Here is a 19,369-nt window from a genome sequence, read left to right as displayed (position 1 = left end):
GGTTCAGTCCTAGTAGGCAGCATCACCGAATTAGCTCTGGGCTGCACAGGAAGGGGGCTGGTAGGGAGAGCAGGGATAGGCAGATGGGAATGTAAATAGAATAGAATAATGGACCCAGATCTGCTGGCCTTGGGATCCCACTGGTGCTGAACCTTTGTTGAGGTATGAGAAGGGTCTTCACCCTTCTTTCCTTGTCCCTTTTGATGGGAGATCTCTTCAGCATGTTGCCTCTGCACTTGGGGTGAGTCCTGTTAATGTTCTTTATAAGATGTCCATTTTCATGACATCTAAGACATTTTTCTGGAGTAGACAGCTTGGGGAGTGTGGGTGGAAGATGGACTTTGGGAGGGCTGTCTTCATTTCTGGTTCTGGTATGAGTTTCCTGTTGCAGAAGTGATGATGGCAGGATCTTTGTCATGAGATCTCAGCAAACCGACTCCCTTTTAGATTTCTGTTGTGAGAAGAAGTCATCAGAGGTGCGAAGAGGAAGTCTTGGAACAAGGAGAGAGCATTGCAGTGAGGGAAGTCCTTTGTCCCCTCCAGAAAGTTTGAGTAATTCAAATAAGCTTTGAAATGAGGACCTTTGCCTTCCTGATTTGCTTCAAACTTGCAATTCTAGAGTTCTTGAGCCATGCTGATAGAGACTAAGGAGAGAAGGGGTTATAGCTGCATCAGTGAAAACCTCAGGGAGCATTTACTCTGGGTGAAGCCACTGTAGATGGCTGGAAACCTATGATGAAGTGAAATTAGTGTTCCTATAAATGTATGAAATCCAGCTGGAATAGCAGCTCAGGGTGTGTCAAGCCTACTAGGAAACACATCTTACCTGTACTGGAAAATAACATTATACAGAACATCCAATTAAAGAGATTTATTGAACACTGCAGGGACTTAGAGATATTATTTAAGGGATAAATTTTGCCGCAGGGGTCGTCCCATTGATTTAGAGCTACAACAGCATGCATGATGTCGATTTCATACAACATGGCTTATAATATTGTACCAGTTCTAGGAGGTGTAGAATGAGTACGCAATAAATAGCTCAACTTTAAGCTGCTACACATGTCTAGGGTTTGGCAATTGTTTCCATTCTTTACAATGACATAATGCGGTAGTTGCATAGGCTGTATACATATTATTTCTGATACCTTGCTGTTGTATGAGCATCAGCCACATTTTACGTATTATAATAAACATTAAAACTGCCCTATGTACCCAAATACATGATGTAAGAACCTTGTGGAATCCAGTAAGATGGATATTTAAAAGGCCGTATATTTATCAAGAGTGTAAGCTTGTCGGGGGAAAGTCCCATATTATATGGAAGCGTAGTACCTAGCACAGTGAGCCTCATTTCTGATTAGGTTTCTGTACGTTTGCTGCCAGTGCAAAATAATGAGTAATAGAAATGTATGATTTCTAGGGTTACAGAATATATCATTCAAAGTGTTTCTTTACCTTGAGCACACATTGTTATAATACACCACCTGATGTTTCAGGTTAGGCTTTGATGCTGCAGTTAAAGACCTTTTGCCTTTCCATTCCAGTGCCTCAGCCTCCTGTGCAATGTGGTGGAAAGGGATATTTAGGATACACTAGGGTAGGATATGCTAATGTCCTTCCAATAAAGAAAACACAAGTAACAGCTGAAAGGGAGTTATGAGGAACCCTGCAGTCTAGAAATTTTCCAAGATTTCCTTAAAAATCAAATACAGAGCAGCCTAGTTGGTGTTAACTAGTTCTGCATAATTAAGCTGGACAGATAACTTGATGTGTACTTACTTTGTTTTCTGCTGGTTGACTTTCATTCTTTTTCTGCTGCTCCTTTTCTGAGGGTAGGAAGCGCGATGAAGATGCTACATTATAGATTGCCTGCAATTTAGCAGGTGAAGATCTCGAAAGATGAGATATGTAGGGCACAAGCCTTTACTAGCTTAGCACGTTAATTTGCTCTTTGGCTTGATACTTTTAAGCATCCCCTATGGCGTTAGTTCTGGCAAAACTTCAGCTTTTGTTGTTGCCTGTATGAAAGTATGGCACCTTCTTGGTTTCCATCTGATACAGATTAGTTGAGTAAAATGTCTTGTCTGCAGCTTTTGGACTGTTTAGCTTTGTTTTAAGCAGCCTTATTTCCATGCGACTCTCAGGCAGGACTGAGAAGACACCTGCCTGCTATATTTGCTCCACCTGTTCTGTGAAGTGAATGCGGAGCCACATCCTGGAAGTTTGGAGGAGAAGAGAGTGCATTTCTCGCGGTTACTGTCTTGTGCGTATGCTAGAAACAGAAGATAGCTAGTCACTCTCGAGGGACCTGGGAGATTGATTCAGTCTTTTCTTGATTTGGGAGCTATTAAAGAACTTCCCTGTAGGGGTCCTGACACTGTGACTTTCGTGATCTTAATGGGATTACATGCTGACCTGCAGTTGCAGTTGTCAACTTCTCAGACTGTTATTAGACATGTGAAAAGGAAAAAAAAATAGGGAAGAGCTATAAAAAGGAGCAAACAGATGGCCTGAAAGGGAGAGGAGAGGTGAGAATCAAAGATTAGGTGACAGTAAACCAAGGGAGATGCTGCTTTCAGACAGGGAGAAAGGAAACGGCATGAAAAGAGGAATGAGGGAACAACGAGTGAGAGTGTGAAAACAACATGGAAGGGATGGGGAGATGGCTTTGAGGCTTCCTGTCTGATTAATGATGGTCAGGCTGTGATCCATTGTAATTCCCTCATTAGCAAGCCAAGAAAAGTAATTTTACACTGGCCCCTGACCGCCTCCCCCTTCCCTCCTGTCCCCCGCTCTTCTCCAAGTGATTGATTGCCTCGGTGCTGTGCGTGTCTTGTCCGATGTGCCACGGAGGTGGGGGCTTAGTGAGTAAGACATTTTCACGTGCCCCCTTAGAGAAAGCCGCCTCCTGGGCAGCCTGGTACATGGCTGTTTTATGCCTTCTGAAGCATGTGGTTATTCATAACCTGCTATTTTGCATCTAGATGGTAATCACGGGTTCAGGTTCTGAGTATCTGTATGTGTAGCTGTCTGAATAGTAGAAAAGCCTACACAACCTCTCAGAAATACAGCTACAAGTATTTCAGCAGCTCCCAGCTGATGGTTTTATTTACACGTGGTCCTGGCAGGAATGTAGTCCCGTACAACTTTTTCTTTCCAAAAAGACTCTTGTGACATGGCTGGTGAAATAGTGGAGAGAGGGGGTTGGGTTTCAGGAGAGAGCTTGCTCTGTGTGATCCCAGGGGGTCAGCAATGCAAGCTGGGGCTAGTCTGCTACCTCATGAACTTTCTGGCCTCAGCATCCTTAGCAAAGATCTCTCTTACAGCTCTGCCTGCCTGCTGCATCACTGATTTGCTAGAGATAGGACCCTGGTTGGGAGGAACCCCTTAGGCCTTGAGCATGGGGTTGGTGGAGTCCTTTTCACCAAGGTGGAAGCCCATGATCCCTGCAAGATATGCATTTGCATAAGAGGGAGGCTAAGAAAACTTTGCTGTCTCTCTCCTGCCCCCAGCAGCGCCCCATTCCTGAACAGTATTTCTTAAGAAGAGAGTCTCTTGCAAAATCACATCAAGAAGACCTCCATTACTTGGCAGTTCCAGCTCAATATTCCACAGATGCAGCTTTTTCTCCTGAGATGAGAGCTGTGTAATTTGGCACATGTGTGACCCTTGACTAGGCAACATCCTCCCCTGCCTGGGAGAGGCCTATTTGGGGTCAGCCTCTAATCCACTGTCTGCAGAAGCTATTCATCCGCCATAAATGAATAGGTCCGAGGAGACCGAAGAGACTAACGGAAAGAACCCTGCAGTAATAGAACCAAACACTCATTTGTCATGTTGGAGCAGAGCGGTGTGACAGGCTGCTGCTGCTAACACTAATCCCCCCGTGTATTACAGTCATGCACCGCGGCACAGATAAGAAAGTCGAGCTCCGAAGAAGAGGATGCGAACCTCCCCCTTGTCACTGCAGAGTCTGATGGGCAAAAGCAAAACATATTTGTTAACAATGATGATTTTTTCTTTAACTGCACGAGTCAACAGTTTTGAACAACGTCAAATGCTGCCAAGTTCTAACAGTCAGGGCATTGCAGAAGTCAGTGCAAAGGAAGCACCTTACTGGCCGAAGTTTATCAAAAGTACATTCCAGTGTCAGAGCACCGCCAAAAAAAGCACTCCGGGGAAGCCAGTTATAAGTGTGTTGAACTGCTGCACAGGAAGGGAGATGATGGAGTGAAAATCTTTTCTAAATAAACACTTGTTAAAAGTGCCTTTCCTGTAATTGAACACAGCCAGACTATATATTAAAAGAAGGAAAGAGAGGAATTATGGGTAAATGAGAATAATCTTTGCTGACATAAGTTAGCAGAGTTATTCATTTCCTTATTTACCACGGAGTGTAGGGAGGTTGGTCTAGTGGATAGGAACTCAAGAGATCTGGGTTCAGGTCCCCACTCGGACACACATCTCTGGTGTGACTTCCTTGGACAAGGAACTTTAATCTGCCTTGGGCTTCTATTCCCCATCTCTGAATTAAGGCTGACACTTTAACTCATAAGGCTGTTGTGTAGATAAAATACATTAATAATTATGACGCATTCAAGTACCACGATAGGCGCCCAAGGTAGGGAGATGTCTAGCATGGAAGGCTGGGTTCCATTTCCAGGGCTCAGCACTTACTTCTGCATGTTCATTTATGCATTGGCACACCCACCTGTTTATTTGAATGATTCCAGTAAGGATTAATGACTGTTTAATGAGGTGTATGGCAGTCCATGCAGATGCATGCTTGCGAGGGAGGAAATCATATTTGTAATTTGTGCAAACACAGGGCCCTTCGCGAAGCCCCCTTTTTGTAGAGGAGCTTAAGGCTGACCTGTATTGACAGCGAAGTGTGCTAAAGGATGCGGGGCGGTAGAATTGTGTAGGTAGCTGACTTAAGCAATACACATGAGGAGCTTGGAAACCCAGGCTCTGGGGTTGCCAAGTACTCGAGTGATATTGTCAGGCACGTGAGTGAATGGGAATTCAGTAAGAGGGACTGAAGCACATCTCTCCAAAAGTGCGTTTTTTGACCTGCATTAAGTCATAGATAAAACATGTTGGATAAGGTCCCAGCAGTTTATAAACTAAGAAAGAAGTTTAAAAATAGCCCTGGCTCTGTTGACTTTCTTGTCACAGAATAAGGGAAAAATAGGGCTGGAAGGGGCCTTGGGAGGTCATCTAGTCCAGTTGTTGTTCCCCCTTCCTCACCACCCCAGTTCAAGGTGGGCCCATCCCTATATAAATCACTTGGAAACTTCTAATGAAGGAGATTCCACAACTTCTTCTTTCCTTTCTCTTTTTACATTGTTTCCACTGGCCAGATTAACTGCTACTATTCTTTCAGTCAAGTCAGTCCCAAGGCTGCAGCGATCATTGGGGCACCTTAGATGCTGTAACAACCCACCTCCACTTCAATTAGGTTAGTTGAGTTGCTTTGTATCATTGATGATTCTTTGGGCAGAGTGAGCTGGTGGTGCCCATCTCTTCCTGGTACAGATGGCCGTTGGCTTGCAAGGGAGCTCATCTACCCTTTAACAAGTCTTGTTTTTAGTCCTGCTGGGTGTCCACATGTCCTTCTCACCCAGGCTAGCCTGGGGCGGGTGCTGGTTTAGTCGCCAACAGCCCAACCGTGGTTTACTGGTTTACATGGTACCAAGAGAGGCCTGGCCTGACAAGGACTATTTTTTCATTCTTTAAAAATTATCTCCCTTCTTCCCCCCTGATCCTCCACTTATTTTTTTTAAATCCATTTGAGCTCCTGTTAACTCTTACAAGCCAGATTCTGATACCCTTTCCACCCTACCTGTGGCTCTTTCCATTAGTGTGGCTTTCGGCAGCATTACACCTGCTGCTTTGGCTTCCCACCCACTGCCCCCACCAGGTCTGCGGTGGTGATTTTCCATCTCTCCTCTCTCTTGGATTTGGTTCTCTCTCCTCTGTCCCTCAGCACACATCCTCAGAGTTGTGTGTATCCTACTTCTCAGCCCTGCCACTTCTCACCATTTCAGCATGAGTCACGCAGTTGTAAGTGTTTTTTGGAAAGCTGCTAGTACCTGTAGTGACTGTGTTGGCCATTGATAGTTTGCAGGGTAAGTCCAAAGGGAACAACATACTTTGACTTGATGACATCTACAGCCTGATTTACTGAAGTAAATTTTGGATCTCTGCTGCGGTAAGAGGCAGGGCCATAAGCAATGTTGTGTTCCCATATTCACAGGGAGAGGCCCAGTATTTCAGGCCTCAAGTTGGGCTGATCAAGGCTTAGGTCTCTGCTCTCCTGCAGACTCCCTATGTGGCCCTGGGCAAGTCAGTTTGCTGCTCTGGTCCCCACCCAGGGGAAGAAAGGAAAAATACATTAAGAATTTGTAAGGCACCTAGGTATTGTGGTGATGGGGCCATATAACTACCTAACAAAGATGCAGTGATTGCAAGGAGAGTTTTGATACAAACTAGACATTGAGATACACCACTAATCTCTGAACCTTTTTCTGTGCTTAGTTTGGGTGGGATTCCTTATCTTTCTTATGCTACTCGCTTCACTTTCACCTCTCTAGGACCCGGGCCTAATCAGCAGCACTTATGAAGCGGGAATGTGAAACATTAGTCAAGGGAGGCTGGGTGGAGGTTGCTGGTCAGATTGCTGTAACCTCACATCCCTGAGCAGCTAGCAAAAGGATGGGTGGAAAGATTAATATTTCCCACTTGTGATGGCTGGAATGCTCATGGAGAGATTAGACACAACAGCATTTGGATTATTCGTTTAATTGTACTCATTTTATTTCCCACCCATTCATTTTTCTGGCTCCTCCTGTTTATCTTTCCAGCCTTCATTTCCCCATATTGATATGACCGTGGAGTACAAATTTCTTGGGGAGAAAGTGCTGACTTTTTAGGCACATTAGATGGTATCTGGACTATAAAGGAAAAATCTGACTGAGCAAAAGGGGTGGTTGGGAAGAGTCAGTTAGCCAAGACATGAGTGACAAATTTCTTTTCACATTTAGTAGAGACATAGGAACCAAGCAAATTAATCTGTGCGTCTGCCTTACTGCAAACAAATAAATAAAACCTGAAGGATTTTTCCCATCTGTCTGTATATATTGTCATTATCACTATTATTTTTACTCTCGTAAAAGGAGGACAGGGAAAATATTAGCTGCATTACAGCTTTTTACTATTTTCCCAAAAAATCCTCCATAAAAAAACAAACAAACCATTCCAAAACAAAAAATCGCTCTCTGATGCTGTTATTTATTATTCATTTATCTGTCTGATTTTTGCCATGTTGGATAATAAATGTATGCAACAGCTCAGTACAACGAACAGATGCCAATGCATAAAACAGGATATCCAATGTTGTTGATCAAAGCGACCAGCTGTCAGTGACTAATGCAAAGACCATAGAATTGGCTGCACTCAGTCTCCTTGTTCAGTGGGAAAAGAAACTGGATCAGTGTGTATGGGCCCACAAACAACTTGCCATGGGGTGAAACAGGATGTTAGCTACTCTGTGATAACTGCTTTGGGTGTACACTCTTCAGTCTTGATAAATGTGTGGCAGCTTACCATGCTTTGAACTCTTACCGGAGAGTGAGAGAGTTCACGCAGGCAGCTTCAGTGCACTAGCTGACATGCTACAGGCATACCCCTTCACATACCTTCTGCAAATGTATTCATGTGCCTACACACTGGGACTTTGCATCAGGTCTCTTTTCCTTAATTGTAACAATGTAGCTAGAATTTTGTGCATTTTAGTCGGGGCCTTCTAGAAGTACACCTTATCACACTAACAATCTTTTATAGGTAAAATTAGCTTCTATTTCTTTAGGCTGTCAACTCAAATTCAGAGGTGGTGTCTTAGGAGAATGGTTTTCAAGCTTTTTTTTTTATTTGTGGACCCCTTTGGAAATTTCAAATGGAGGTGGGGACTCCATTGAATTGTAAGTGTGAGTATTCACATGCTTTTGATTGATTGTAATTGGCTTTCATGGACCCCTTAGACAGTCTGCAGACCGCTGAGGGTCCACAGACCACAGGTTGAAAACCATGGCTTTAAGACAAGGGGTAAGGTGGGGTGCTAGATTTTGCTTACAGTAGGTCTGGTCCTGAGTCTTTACTCTGGATTGCATCTGATTGATTTCCTGGGGAGGATTGCCTGAGAAACAGGAAAGTCTCTCAAAGGATGTACTCTGTGAAGAATGTGGACTTCAGCAGCTGTTCAGTGTATTGGGGGATTCACTGTATTATTTCTAAAGAGCTCCAAGAGTCTGATCTCGCACCCACTGAAGTCAGTAAGAGGTTTGTTATTGATATTAATATGTGCAGAATCAGACTCCCAATGCACTTGCAGTATGCTTGTAATTTTGTTCTAAATATCTAGAGTGCTAGTAATTCATTTATTTCGATTCCCTTATGTGTCCTCAGAAACCTTGATGGATACCCGGACGGCTACAGCTGAGCTAGGCTGGACTGCGAATCCTTCTTCAGGGGTAAGTGGATGTCAAAAAATTCTTGTCTTTTTTTGCACATTTATCACGTTACAGGTTTTATGCTCATTTTCCTGAAATGCTGATATGACTCTCAAGCCTTTTTTTTTTCTTGGCAAGAGCTGCCTTTGGTCCACAACAAAAATACTCGTGGAACTGCATCAGCAAAAAGGGATTTCTCTGTCTTTACACAAAACTAGGGAAAATCCCCAAATTTTGCATATTTTGTTCTGAATGTAAAAGAAATTGCATTCCCTTGTCCAAGCATCTGATGACCTGTGAATCCTAAGGTGAATTCCCCCAGTTATGCACCTCAGTGTGATGTGGCCAGGATTACCCCAATTGCCCCTCCTGATACCCAAACCCATTTTGGGGGAATGACTCCCTGACGGAAAGTTGTTGTATCTGCTGTGCCTCTCCTGCTGTAAACCCACTACAGATTCTTTGCCATCATGCACACGCACGCAGTGGGGGCAGGTAGGACATTCCTGGCATGTTTTCAGTCAGCTGCAAAGCAGTGATCTTCACCCACTTCTGAGAATTGGCTTTGTGGAACATGCTTTTGCTCTGCACGGCTGTTTTGCCTACTCACTCTCAGATGGCACCAGCCCCCACTGGTCCCACATTCTGATGACACACAGCATGTGGCCAGGAAGAGGTTATCTTTCAAAAAACAGCCGCACAGTGGAAGAGGATTTTATTTTATTTGTATGTATATATTTATTATTTTTCTGTAGAACCTAATGCTGAGAGTTGTGGCATTGCAATGCACTTGGCAAAGCAGTGAGTCAGATTCTGCTGGTGTACTAACCATGTAGAAACCACACAGCAGTGAGCGTGTGGCTCACGTATAGTTTATGAGCATCAGAATCTGTTTTACTGTGGGAGGGAAGGTTGACTCATAAACAGGGAAAAATGCAGGACGGGGGCTGGAGAAATGGGGAGAAGATGAGAAAAAAATGCATTGTGAGGGACTAGGGGGTAGAGAGAGAACATGGAGCGCACGAGGACAGTGGGCTGGAAATTGTGCCCCTGTAGCCTTTTACCCTTTGCCAGGAGCCAAGAAGATGGAGCGGGATTCCCAGCAAGTAAGCGTAACAGAAGGCTGCTGTAGATAAAAGAAACTGGTGGCATTGGGTCAAAAACCAAAGCATAATGGCTCCAGAAATCTTCAACTATCATCATCTGCAGAGGAGGGAGATTTCTCAAGAGAAGAAGTAAAAAAGGAGCATCTACACATGACTGCCTGATGGTGCAAAAATAGAAAAAAAATCCCATAGTTTCTTCTTCTAGTTCCTGAGCGGTGTTGTGAGACGCTTCAGATCTGAGGGACGCAAGGTCTTCCAAGACTTGGGCCTTGGTAGCAAAGAGAAAAAGCTTTATATGAGAGGTTGCCTTCTCTCTCTTTATCCTTGCTTTCCAACAGAAATGATATCAAATCTGAGTCTGCATATCCAGCAAAGCCTAGGAGGTCTATAATAGCTATAAAAACAAAGCAGTCTTCTCAGTGATATCGAGGATAGAAGCTGCCATGGTTTCTTTTCTGTAGCAGATTGCACAGAAGATGATTTCTTCCTGAAAAAAACCCATTACAGACAAGTTTGTTGATCCAGACCAAAGAAAAATCTATGAAGCCTCCAATGCTTCTGTTGCTGATATGAAAGCGTCACTTGGTATTGGCTCATCATTGTTTCTGGCAATTGGGTATTAGAGGTGCTGACATTATTTAGAGCTGTAGATGTTCAGCATCTTTGGCCCAAAGAGGGGTTCAGAGTGGGGGCAGCCAAATGTTGACCAGCATGCTGTACCTTTTAATGTTACAAAAAAAGATACAATATAGATTTCTCTTATTTCCTACAAAAAATATTGTTACCAGACTTCATTCTTATGAGAGAAAACATTTCACCCTCTGCCATCCTTCTTCAGTGGCTACTTGTGGGTCATGTATAATTTAGCCCCTAGTCTGGATCTGTCTGAGCCTGTGGAATCTTTCAGCTGCCTGAACGTCTAACAGGGGTGTAGGTTGTAGCCATGTTGGTCTAAGGACATAGGCAGACAAGGTTCTTTGGGTGAATCTGATATCTTTTATTAGATCAACTTAAATAGATTCTTTTACTGTGAGATCAGGTTGACGGTAGCCATGAACATCTGCTTTTGAATACATATCATACCTGAGATTATGGTGCAGTGGAGTTCTTTCTGAACAGTTTCTTACAGAGATGTCCACATGAAGAGGATTCAGTCTGTGATGAGACTTGCGGTTTGTCTTTTGGTTTTGATACCCAAAGCCATATTCCTTTCTCATAGACCTAATCCCAAAGAGAGGTCTCTTTCTGGTGGGCCTCATCGTCTCCGACAAGGAAAGACATTCCGCGTATAGATAAGTCCCTGAACTCACTTTCTCCTTTCCTCTTTCCAGGTAAACCATTCAGTGGAGTCCCTGTTCTCCATCCTCAATCTCTCTCTCTCTCTCTCTCTCTCTCTTTCTCTATCTCTACCAAAAGGCTTGTAATTAGGAAACATTAGCAGGCACAAAACAGCTTTCATACCTGGAACATCATCCATAATTGCACTCAGCAGTGCTCTTCCCTGGCTATTAATGTCACTTTTATGAAGTAATGAGGAACAAAACACCCTGAGGCACTTAAAACATCTTTTTTATACAATACGAGTCTTTGTGGAATGGAAGCATAAAATAACCTGACTCACATTCCCCTGACAGAGAAAGTGATAGACAAAGACAGGGACAGACAGGGGAAAAAGATCCGTTAGAAAGGCGGGCATGAGCTTAATAGATAGAATAGATTGATAGATAGAGGGTAAGGTAGAGAGAGGTGCTACAGAAGAGGTGATGCTCAGGTGGGCCAGGGAATGGCTTGAGAGATGGATGGCTCCATTAGAGCAATGAACATATAAGGACAGATAGATGCTGTAGTGAAAAATCTAATATATTTTACTTAGTTATGTTGTATCTTGGTAGAGGTTTTCTTCACTGTGAACCTTTTCTGTGTTGCATTCTAGTGTGGGGTGCTTGCCGCACTAAACGGATGCTGCAGTCACATCTCGGTATTGTTCCAGTTTCCTGAGGTTTTCTCATGTCCACAGTAGTCCTCACTAGCTTTTCAAAACCTGTTTATCTGTGACCTTACAGCCCAATTCTTATTTGGCCTTCTCTGGGGTCAGAGTTAATTTTTTCTCTGAGGGCATTCCCAGGTGGAATCCACAAGCCTCATCATTCTGGCCAGACTTTCAGAAATGCTCAATTGTATATCGCTCTCCAAGAACACTAAAACCATTTGGACAGAGGTTTTTGACAAAATCCCCACCAAACACCAAAATAACCCAAAAGCTCTGCATATTTGGTGCATGCTAGCTGGTGGACTCTTGAAAATCTGGGCTGAACTGGGAGCTGAGCTCTTGTCCCAGACGGGCTGTATTTGCAGATTACAAACATGGCAAAAGGAATCACAAAATAAAAGCTGGTGGCAAATAAACACACCCAGCTGTGAAAGCTCCCATGAGACGGGTATAAAGCTTGAAGTATAAAGAAATGTTATTTACTACAACATGGCAAACAAAGGCATCTCTCCCAGCCTAGAGGCAGCCTGTTCCATAGGAAGAGTTTCACAAGGTGTCATGGATCATAAAGCTGTGAGAGGCTTTTAAGATTAACCTATTTGGCTTCCAACTAATTGAGATCAAAGAACCTTACTGAGTCACACCACCCAAAAGTTTTGTTAGAGCAGTAGTATATCTTTTAGAAAGATACCAAGTCATGACGTAAAGACTGATATATGGCGGTGGATCTATCACCTCCCTAGAGAAGTTGTTTTGGTGGCTAATTACCTTTGCTGTTTAAAAAAAAAAATGCCTTATATCTACTTTGAATTTGTACAGTTTCAGCATCAACCATAGGTCTTGTATTTTTTTATGTTAAATTAACAAGCTGCATCTACTAACAGAAATTGCCTCTCAGTGTGTGTACTTGTAGACTGCCATCAAGTTACTACTTAACCTTTTCTTCAGTGAACTAAAAAAGAGTCAGCTTCTTTATTCTCTCGCTTTGAGTTAATTTTTCCAGACCTTGCATGGTTTTTCTAGCACCTCTCTGAAGCTTTTTTAATTTTATAACGTCTTTTTAACATGTTGACCCCAAGACTAGATACAGTCTTCAAGGAATAGCTCACTACTGTGATATATAGAGGTAATATTTATACATGGATATAACTGGGTGGTTTGTGCCCTTAAGAGGGGGCAGCCAGCCCTGTTGAGTAACTTCAGTTGTGGAGGAGCTGCTGCTAAGGGAGTGACCCCCTGGGAACTTAGAAACCCAGCGAGGAAGGCAGAAAGAGGACTCTTAGGGAACAATTTGGAGAGAAGGAGCCAGCTGGGAATAGAACAGCCTGCTATAACAAGGGGCCAGAGCCAAGGGGTTCCTTTCTGAGTGCCCACAACAAGGTGTTAAAGTTTTTTTAATTATTTGCCTATTTGTTTGCAGTGTAAAGACTGTGTTTGAGTGGGGAGGAGTGGTTTAGTTGCTCCTTTGGGGGTAAACCCACCTGCCAAAGCCAGCACACTAAGTAAGCATCTTACAAGGGACCATAGTGGTAAAATGGCAAAATCAGTTTAAATCCAGATTACATTAAGCAGGGTCTCTTCCTGCTCCCAAACATACTTAACCAGTTAAATAATATTCTTTTTAAGTACCCACCTAATGACAGCATGATCCTAATCTTTTGTTCAACAGCTCTTAATATACATGCCTGTGGCAGGTTAGTGTAATTTCCTGGTCAGGGCAGTCCCTTTTCCTACAGAACAATAGCAACACGTATTCACATAAGAGGTGTCCAGGATATTCTGTAAGCTCTGTTGCCTTATTATGTCATAACTCATGGAAATAATTTCAGCTCTTTCTCACAGCCTGGCCCTTAAGACCTATGGATGATATCCTGTCTTCACTGAAATCAATGGGGACTTTGCCATTGACATCCATAGAGTCAGGATTTTACTTTATAGGATGGTGGAACTAGTGGTGAAATGGTTTTGCTTTCACTGGAAACGTATAATGAAAATGAATTTTTTTTTGTTTTGTTTTTTGCTGATGAACTAAAAATGGCAGCCTATTTTTGTTGTTGTTATTTCTTTTGATAACTGAAATTGAAACTTTTTAAGGGTTTATTTTATTATTTTCCTGGGAACTTAAATTTATTGCCCATAACTCCTGAAAACAGGGAAAAATATTTCCTCATGGATAAATTCGTCATTATTATTAATTGCCTCAGAGTGATAAATTAACTAGATTTTATTGTACATATTCAAATATTGTTTCAGCACTGCTGAGCTTCTGGCTTTAGGGATACCTTGTGGCAGAGAGTTCCAGGGGCTCAGTGAGTACTGGCAAAATAGTATTTCCTGTCATTGCTTTTAAATTTGCCAAATTGTTGCCTTCTCCTGGTGGTGAGAGAAAGGGAGGAATAGAAGTATCTATTCCACTTTCTGATGGTTGCTTTAGAGACTAACATCTCTTTCTTGTCTAAGTCCCCACTGGAAAGAAGTTACTTTTGACAGGAATCAGGGTTTGTTATTGCAATCCCTGAGACAGAAATGGAGCTATGTAGATGGAGATATACCTGTTTACCAGACAAGAGACAGAAAGGCCTGATGGGTCAATATGATGTATAGATGCAAATATAAGGAGAGGCACATAGATACAACACAGATATGAGCTACAGAACAAGAAAGAAGAAAGAATGACAAAGGGGTAGTCGACAGAGTAGATAAGGAGACAGCTGGATATATGAACTGGTAGATAATATACCGATAAGAGACAGGTAGAGAAGAGAGATAAACCAGAAACACAGACAGACAAAGAGGATGGGGGGAAGAGAAAATAGAGCACATATAGCCAATTGCTGCCTCACTTTTATCTCATATGCTTCACTGAGGTTGCCTGGGTATAATCAAGAGCAATATGCATATCACAGTCATGGTGGCATATTGGATCATCCTCTTCAGATTTCCCATTGGCCTGGGCAAGTCTTATCTCCTCTCCTCACCATCTGCTCCCTCCCCCTGTCCTTCTCCATGCCCCCTCACCAAGCTGTTGCCTTTATAGTGTGCTGTTGGGAACCAGCAATACAACCTTGGCCTTTCCATTTCTAGTTGCTGGTGTTAAGTTCTGAACTTTCACCTCTCTACCCTTCCCTCAAGCCTCTTTCCCCTTCCCCTTCATGCTTCTGACTACTCTGCTGCTTCAGAAAAGCTCCCCTGCCATTTTTCTTCCCCCCAGTCGGAGGGTTGTTTTGCCACCTTCCATGGTTGACTGTTGGAGGAACCATCTCATCGCACCACTGGCATGTTCTTGTCTTGGTGCTGGCTTTTGCTAGCTCTAGCCCACCACTCCACGAATTTCCAGAACTGCCTCGGACTTGATTAGATGCACCTCTTCATTCTGGGTAGACTGTTAAAATCAGCTTTTTATAGGTTAGATTAGGAGCAAGAAGCAGGATTGCAATAGGATAAAACAGCCATGCATGCACTGCATGGCTTCTTTACATGGTGACATAAGTGTGACTATACTCTGAAGTATAGGAAAGATTGTGATCATTTAGAATGATACAAATGAAAGTGGTTCCCATGAAGCTGTTAACAGTTACCGTCCGAGTCTCACAAGTAACACACACCAGGGTCTGGGAAAAGATTAGGTCTCTTAAATACAACAAAACAAACCACAACAGAGTCATCTTAACTATCTGCTGGAGGCAGAACTTCTAAGTAGTTGATTTTGGGATCAGATCCTCAGCAGATGTAAATGAAAGTCCATTGGGGTCTATAGTTTGACACCACCCTAGGGTTTAAGCAGTGTATGACTAGAGAGAGCATTTTGGGACTTAGACAGGCTAGTCCAGACATACTGCCTGTATCATTCAGATATGCTCTACTTGCTCTGTCCTATCAGGCCAAGCCTCTCTTGGTCTGCTGTCGGGTACCATGTAAATCAGTACAGCCTGTTCCATGGTTGGGTGGTTGGCAACTAAACCGGAGCCCCCACCTGAGCTAGTCTGTGTGAGGAGGGCATGTGGACACCCAGCAGGACTAAAAACAAGACCTGTCAAAGGGCAGACAAGCTCCCTGTGAGTCAGTGGCCATCCATATCTGGAGAGGCGGTAGGTGCCACCAGGTCACTCTGCCCAAAGAATCACCAATGATGCAAAGCAACTCAACTGACCAGAGGGTTGTTACAGCATGTAAGTTGCCCCAATGATTGCAGCGGCCTTGGGACTGACTTGACTTGACACTATGACATATTATTTGCTTTGTTGTCCCATGGCAATTTGGGACAAGTGACAGACCTGTATGTGACATTCAATGGCTATGTTATTTCTGATGGCAGGAGCTGATTCCACGTTTCAGCTTGTGAGCCCTTCAGAGCCCTGCTGCAACCAAGTGGCTTGGTAACTATGCCCAAGTGACTAGAATATAAGCGCCATATTGCTGTAATCAGGCTGTGCTCCCTTTCATTGTCTGTTAGCAGAGCTAACAGCTTCTGTATCAGCAAGGATGGAGGCGTTTGCCTCCCTGAGGGGTAAGCAATTTCTCCGGACAAGCTCAAGAATAAACGCCCGGGCGCATGTCATCACCAAAGTTTAGTGGAGAGCACCCCCAGTGTACAGAGCCACCCACCAGCAGCTCCCCAGCCTTGTACCTACATGCTCCTTGTGGGGCAAGAATGACAGTCTGCATTCATCTGACAGCTTCAGATAATCACAGGAGTGAGGCACCAGGATAATGACAGCTGAATAGCACAGCTACTGTTGCTATGGTTACCTGCCAAACTTTGCCCCCGGGCTTTCTCTGCTGTGTGGTGGTGGTAGCGAGGTGGGTCCCAGGGCGGGAAGGGGAGAATTCAGGGGGGCCCGGAGCCAAGAGGTGCAACAGCCCATTATACTCTCTTTAAATCTCCCAGCTGGAAGTGTTTTAAATCTGAGCAGATACACAGAGGAACATTGTTTTAATCCCCAGCTCCCCGTGAATTATTTAAAGGGATCTTGTTAAAACAATGAATTTGCCACTGTTAGCATGTCAACAAGGGCAGCTGCTGTTACTGCGGCTCAGGGATTCCCCTCCGGCAGGGGTGGTGCTACTCCATGCCTAGTGGCAGGCTGGGAGGGGGTGGTGTGGTTGGCTTCGTCAGTATCCAGGCTTGGAAACACGGTATATCTCAATTTCAGTGTCTCTGTTGCAGGGCCCAGCTCTCACCTCCTTCCCTGACTCACAGCCCAGTGTGGCAGCATGAACAGGGAAGTGCGTTCAGCAGCACGGGAGGAGCACACCCCTCGTACACCTGGCTGCTTAGCAGGGACCCTGTTTGTTCGAGTTCGCCCTCCCACCTGCAGCCTCACCTCCTACCCACTGTTTTCCCCTCCTCACACACACTGCTTGCTCAGGCTATGTCTATCCCACCTCCATGTTGCACCCTGATGTGAAGTGTGCCCTGCCCACTCACTCCCACGCTGCGCACGCCAGCTCTCAACAATGATGGAAGGGGCACTCAGCATGTGCCCAGGTCTGAGGCTGTCTCACGGATGCCTAATGGCACATGGTCAGGGCCACTATTAAGCCTGGCCTCCTTTCTGGGAGTTTCATAGTTGCTAGGGGCAGGAAGGGACCTTACAGCTCATCGGGTTCAGCCCCCCTGCACTTGGGCAGGAAAGACTACTGGGGTCAGATGAGTCGGTGCATGTAGACTGAAAGTGGGCAGGGCATGCTGTCCAGTGGCCCATCACGGTGGAGGCTGATGTGTGTGATTTGTATTTTAGAGGGGTTGGGGTTTCCAGAGACAGATACGTGTATCTTAGTTGCTAATGTACAACACCCCCCTGTTCTAGTCACCTCTAGCAGGTGCTTATGGACTCCTACTCCTCCAGTGCTGCTGGGTGGTCTTTGCTTGACAATCTGGCCTTCTCTGTCTTCGCTGCCAGAGCCAGTTTTGCAGTCAAGGTCTTTCATAAAGAGGCAAGCCCAAATCTGAATTCTGAGGCTCCATTCAAGGCTCTCGCCTCAGTGAAATGGGGGCACCATGGGAAGGCAGTAGAATCGGAGTTAGAGATGGAGCTCGTTTCCCCAATGTACATCATGAATAAAAGAATATAAGCCTGGGCAGTGATGTTGGCGTGTGTGAGAGCAACTACAGATTGAAAGAAGAGGCCATTTCCTTTAGAGTTTGGCAAAACACCAACCCCAGAGCTGATAGTTCACAACCAGGCAACTACTAAAAGCTAGGTAGCCCATTATCTGAAATTAATTGGATTCTGGCTCACAATGCAAAGCCCAAAATGATGTGGTAAACAATTCTGATTCAGTAATCCAGAATGAACTCAGCTACCTTTCTCATGTAAATTAAGTGCTCTGTTATGAAAGGATACTAGGTCCAGTCAAAATATTTTTCAAGGCAGAGAAGTAATATCTTTGTACTGCTTTCATGGCATGCCCAGGAATAGGATAACAAGTGAGAGGACACATTATTGGATGGAATTGTTTGCCACCATCTACCGCTTACTCAGTTAGCATCCATTAGTAAGAATGCAGCTATACCACCCTGAGCTGGGATCTTTTCAGCTCTCACTAACTTAAGCAGAGTTAGACCTGAGATAAAATTTACTGAAGCACTTAGTTGTTGATGAAAGAAGATCCTGTAAGAATTAACTGGTACTCCGGTCCCTACACCAGTACTGCAGCTTGCTAGTGCAAATACTAAAGAAAAATATTGATTTAACAGGAGAGCAGAAGCTAAGAAAATGTGTAATATTGTGATGCTACAGGGATGCTATATACTGTACTATAAACTCTTCCTTTCCCCATTAATATTGTTACATCAGTGCACATATAGGGTACTCCAGCATTTTGTAATACACCCTTGTATATGTGTACGTGCACCCCCCCTCCATTTGTATAGCACGTAAACACTGCCACGTCCACGGTAGCACGTAAACACTGCCATATGAGTAATGCTGTTACAAATGAGAAGACTGTAAACATGGATTAGTGAAGATGAATGGATTATGAGGTTATCAATCTGTCTGTAGGACTAATATCATCGTAGACAATTCACCGTTTGCTGCTGCCCCTTAATTGAAATCGCCGTCGGGATTATCCTGATGTCCTTTTATGAATCTGATTGCAAATGTGCGCTCAGTCTTTCAGTTTTGGTGGTGCCTTGCTTTATTTACTTATTGCTCATAAAAGCGAGACTGACAGCACTACATATAGCAACGGGGCCTCTCATTTTTTCAGAGCCAGATGGTGACCGCAGCTTAATAGAGAAGTATGCTCATGCACCACTCTCCCTTCCACTCACAAGTGAATGGCCTATCTCTCCTACCATTTAAACATAAGCATCTGTGGAGATGCTACAACAATTGCCTGCATGGATTAGGCATATTGCTATATTTTCATACAATTTAGCACCTGGAAACAAGGAAGAAAGTAGCTCCGGGCAACTATCCAGCTCTCTGCAGATCACCAGCAAGTGGTCCTCCTTAGTTTGAGAACCTATGGCTTCGAGCTGTTCATAGTGTGAACAGAATTTTTGCCTGGTTTCTTGACATAGGTCCGCCATCCATGGTTATGGTAACTCATTGCCTTTGACATTGTGAAAAAGTTTAAAGCTTTGACGTGAGGCAGCCTGATCGCCTCTTCAAGTGCTAGCAGCATCAATGAGGCAAGGAAATGAATAGGATGTTGCCGCCGAGAGCCGCAGTGAGGGGTTCGGGCTTTAGGAGCCCTAGTCGGCGGGCGGGTACTTGTGACACTTGGAGTGGAATCAGGTACTCAAGCGT

The 19,369-nt window shown here is 44.1% G+C and overlaps 1 protein-coding gene across 25 annotated transcripts in view; it reads left to right on the top strand.

Annotated features, from left to right (window-relative positions):
• The window catches only part of EPHB1 (EPH receptor B1), a 365,941-nt gene that overhangs the window by 126,413 nt on the left and 220,159 nt on the right, over positions 1–19,369 (top strand). For all 25 annotated transcript variants that reach the window (XR_003093397.1, XM_006021000.1, XM_006021003.1 and 22 more), the window contains one exon: positions 8,470–8,534. Coding sequence is in view for 24 of the 25 variants with exons in the window: in XM_006021000.1 (XP_006021062.1) it covers positions 8,470–8,534 (65 nt within the window). In the remaining variant the exon portion in view is untranslated. The remainder of the gene's footprint in view (positions 1–8,469; positions 8,535–19,369) is intronic.

The sequence above is a fragment of the Alligator sinensis genome, unplaced genomic scaffold (assembly GCF_000455745.1).
Source record: "Alligator sinensis unplaced genomic scaffold, ASM45574v1 scaffold1086_3, whole genome shotgun sequence".
NCBI lineage: Eukaryota > Metazoa > Chordata > Crocodylia > Alligatoridae > Alligator > Alligator sinensis.
The sequence above is the reverse complement of the archived record's forward strand: the minus strand, read 5'-3'. Positions and strand labels throughout refer to the sequence as shown.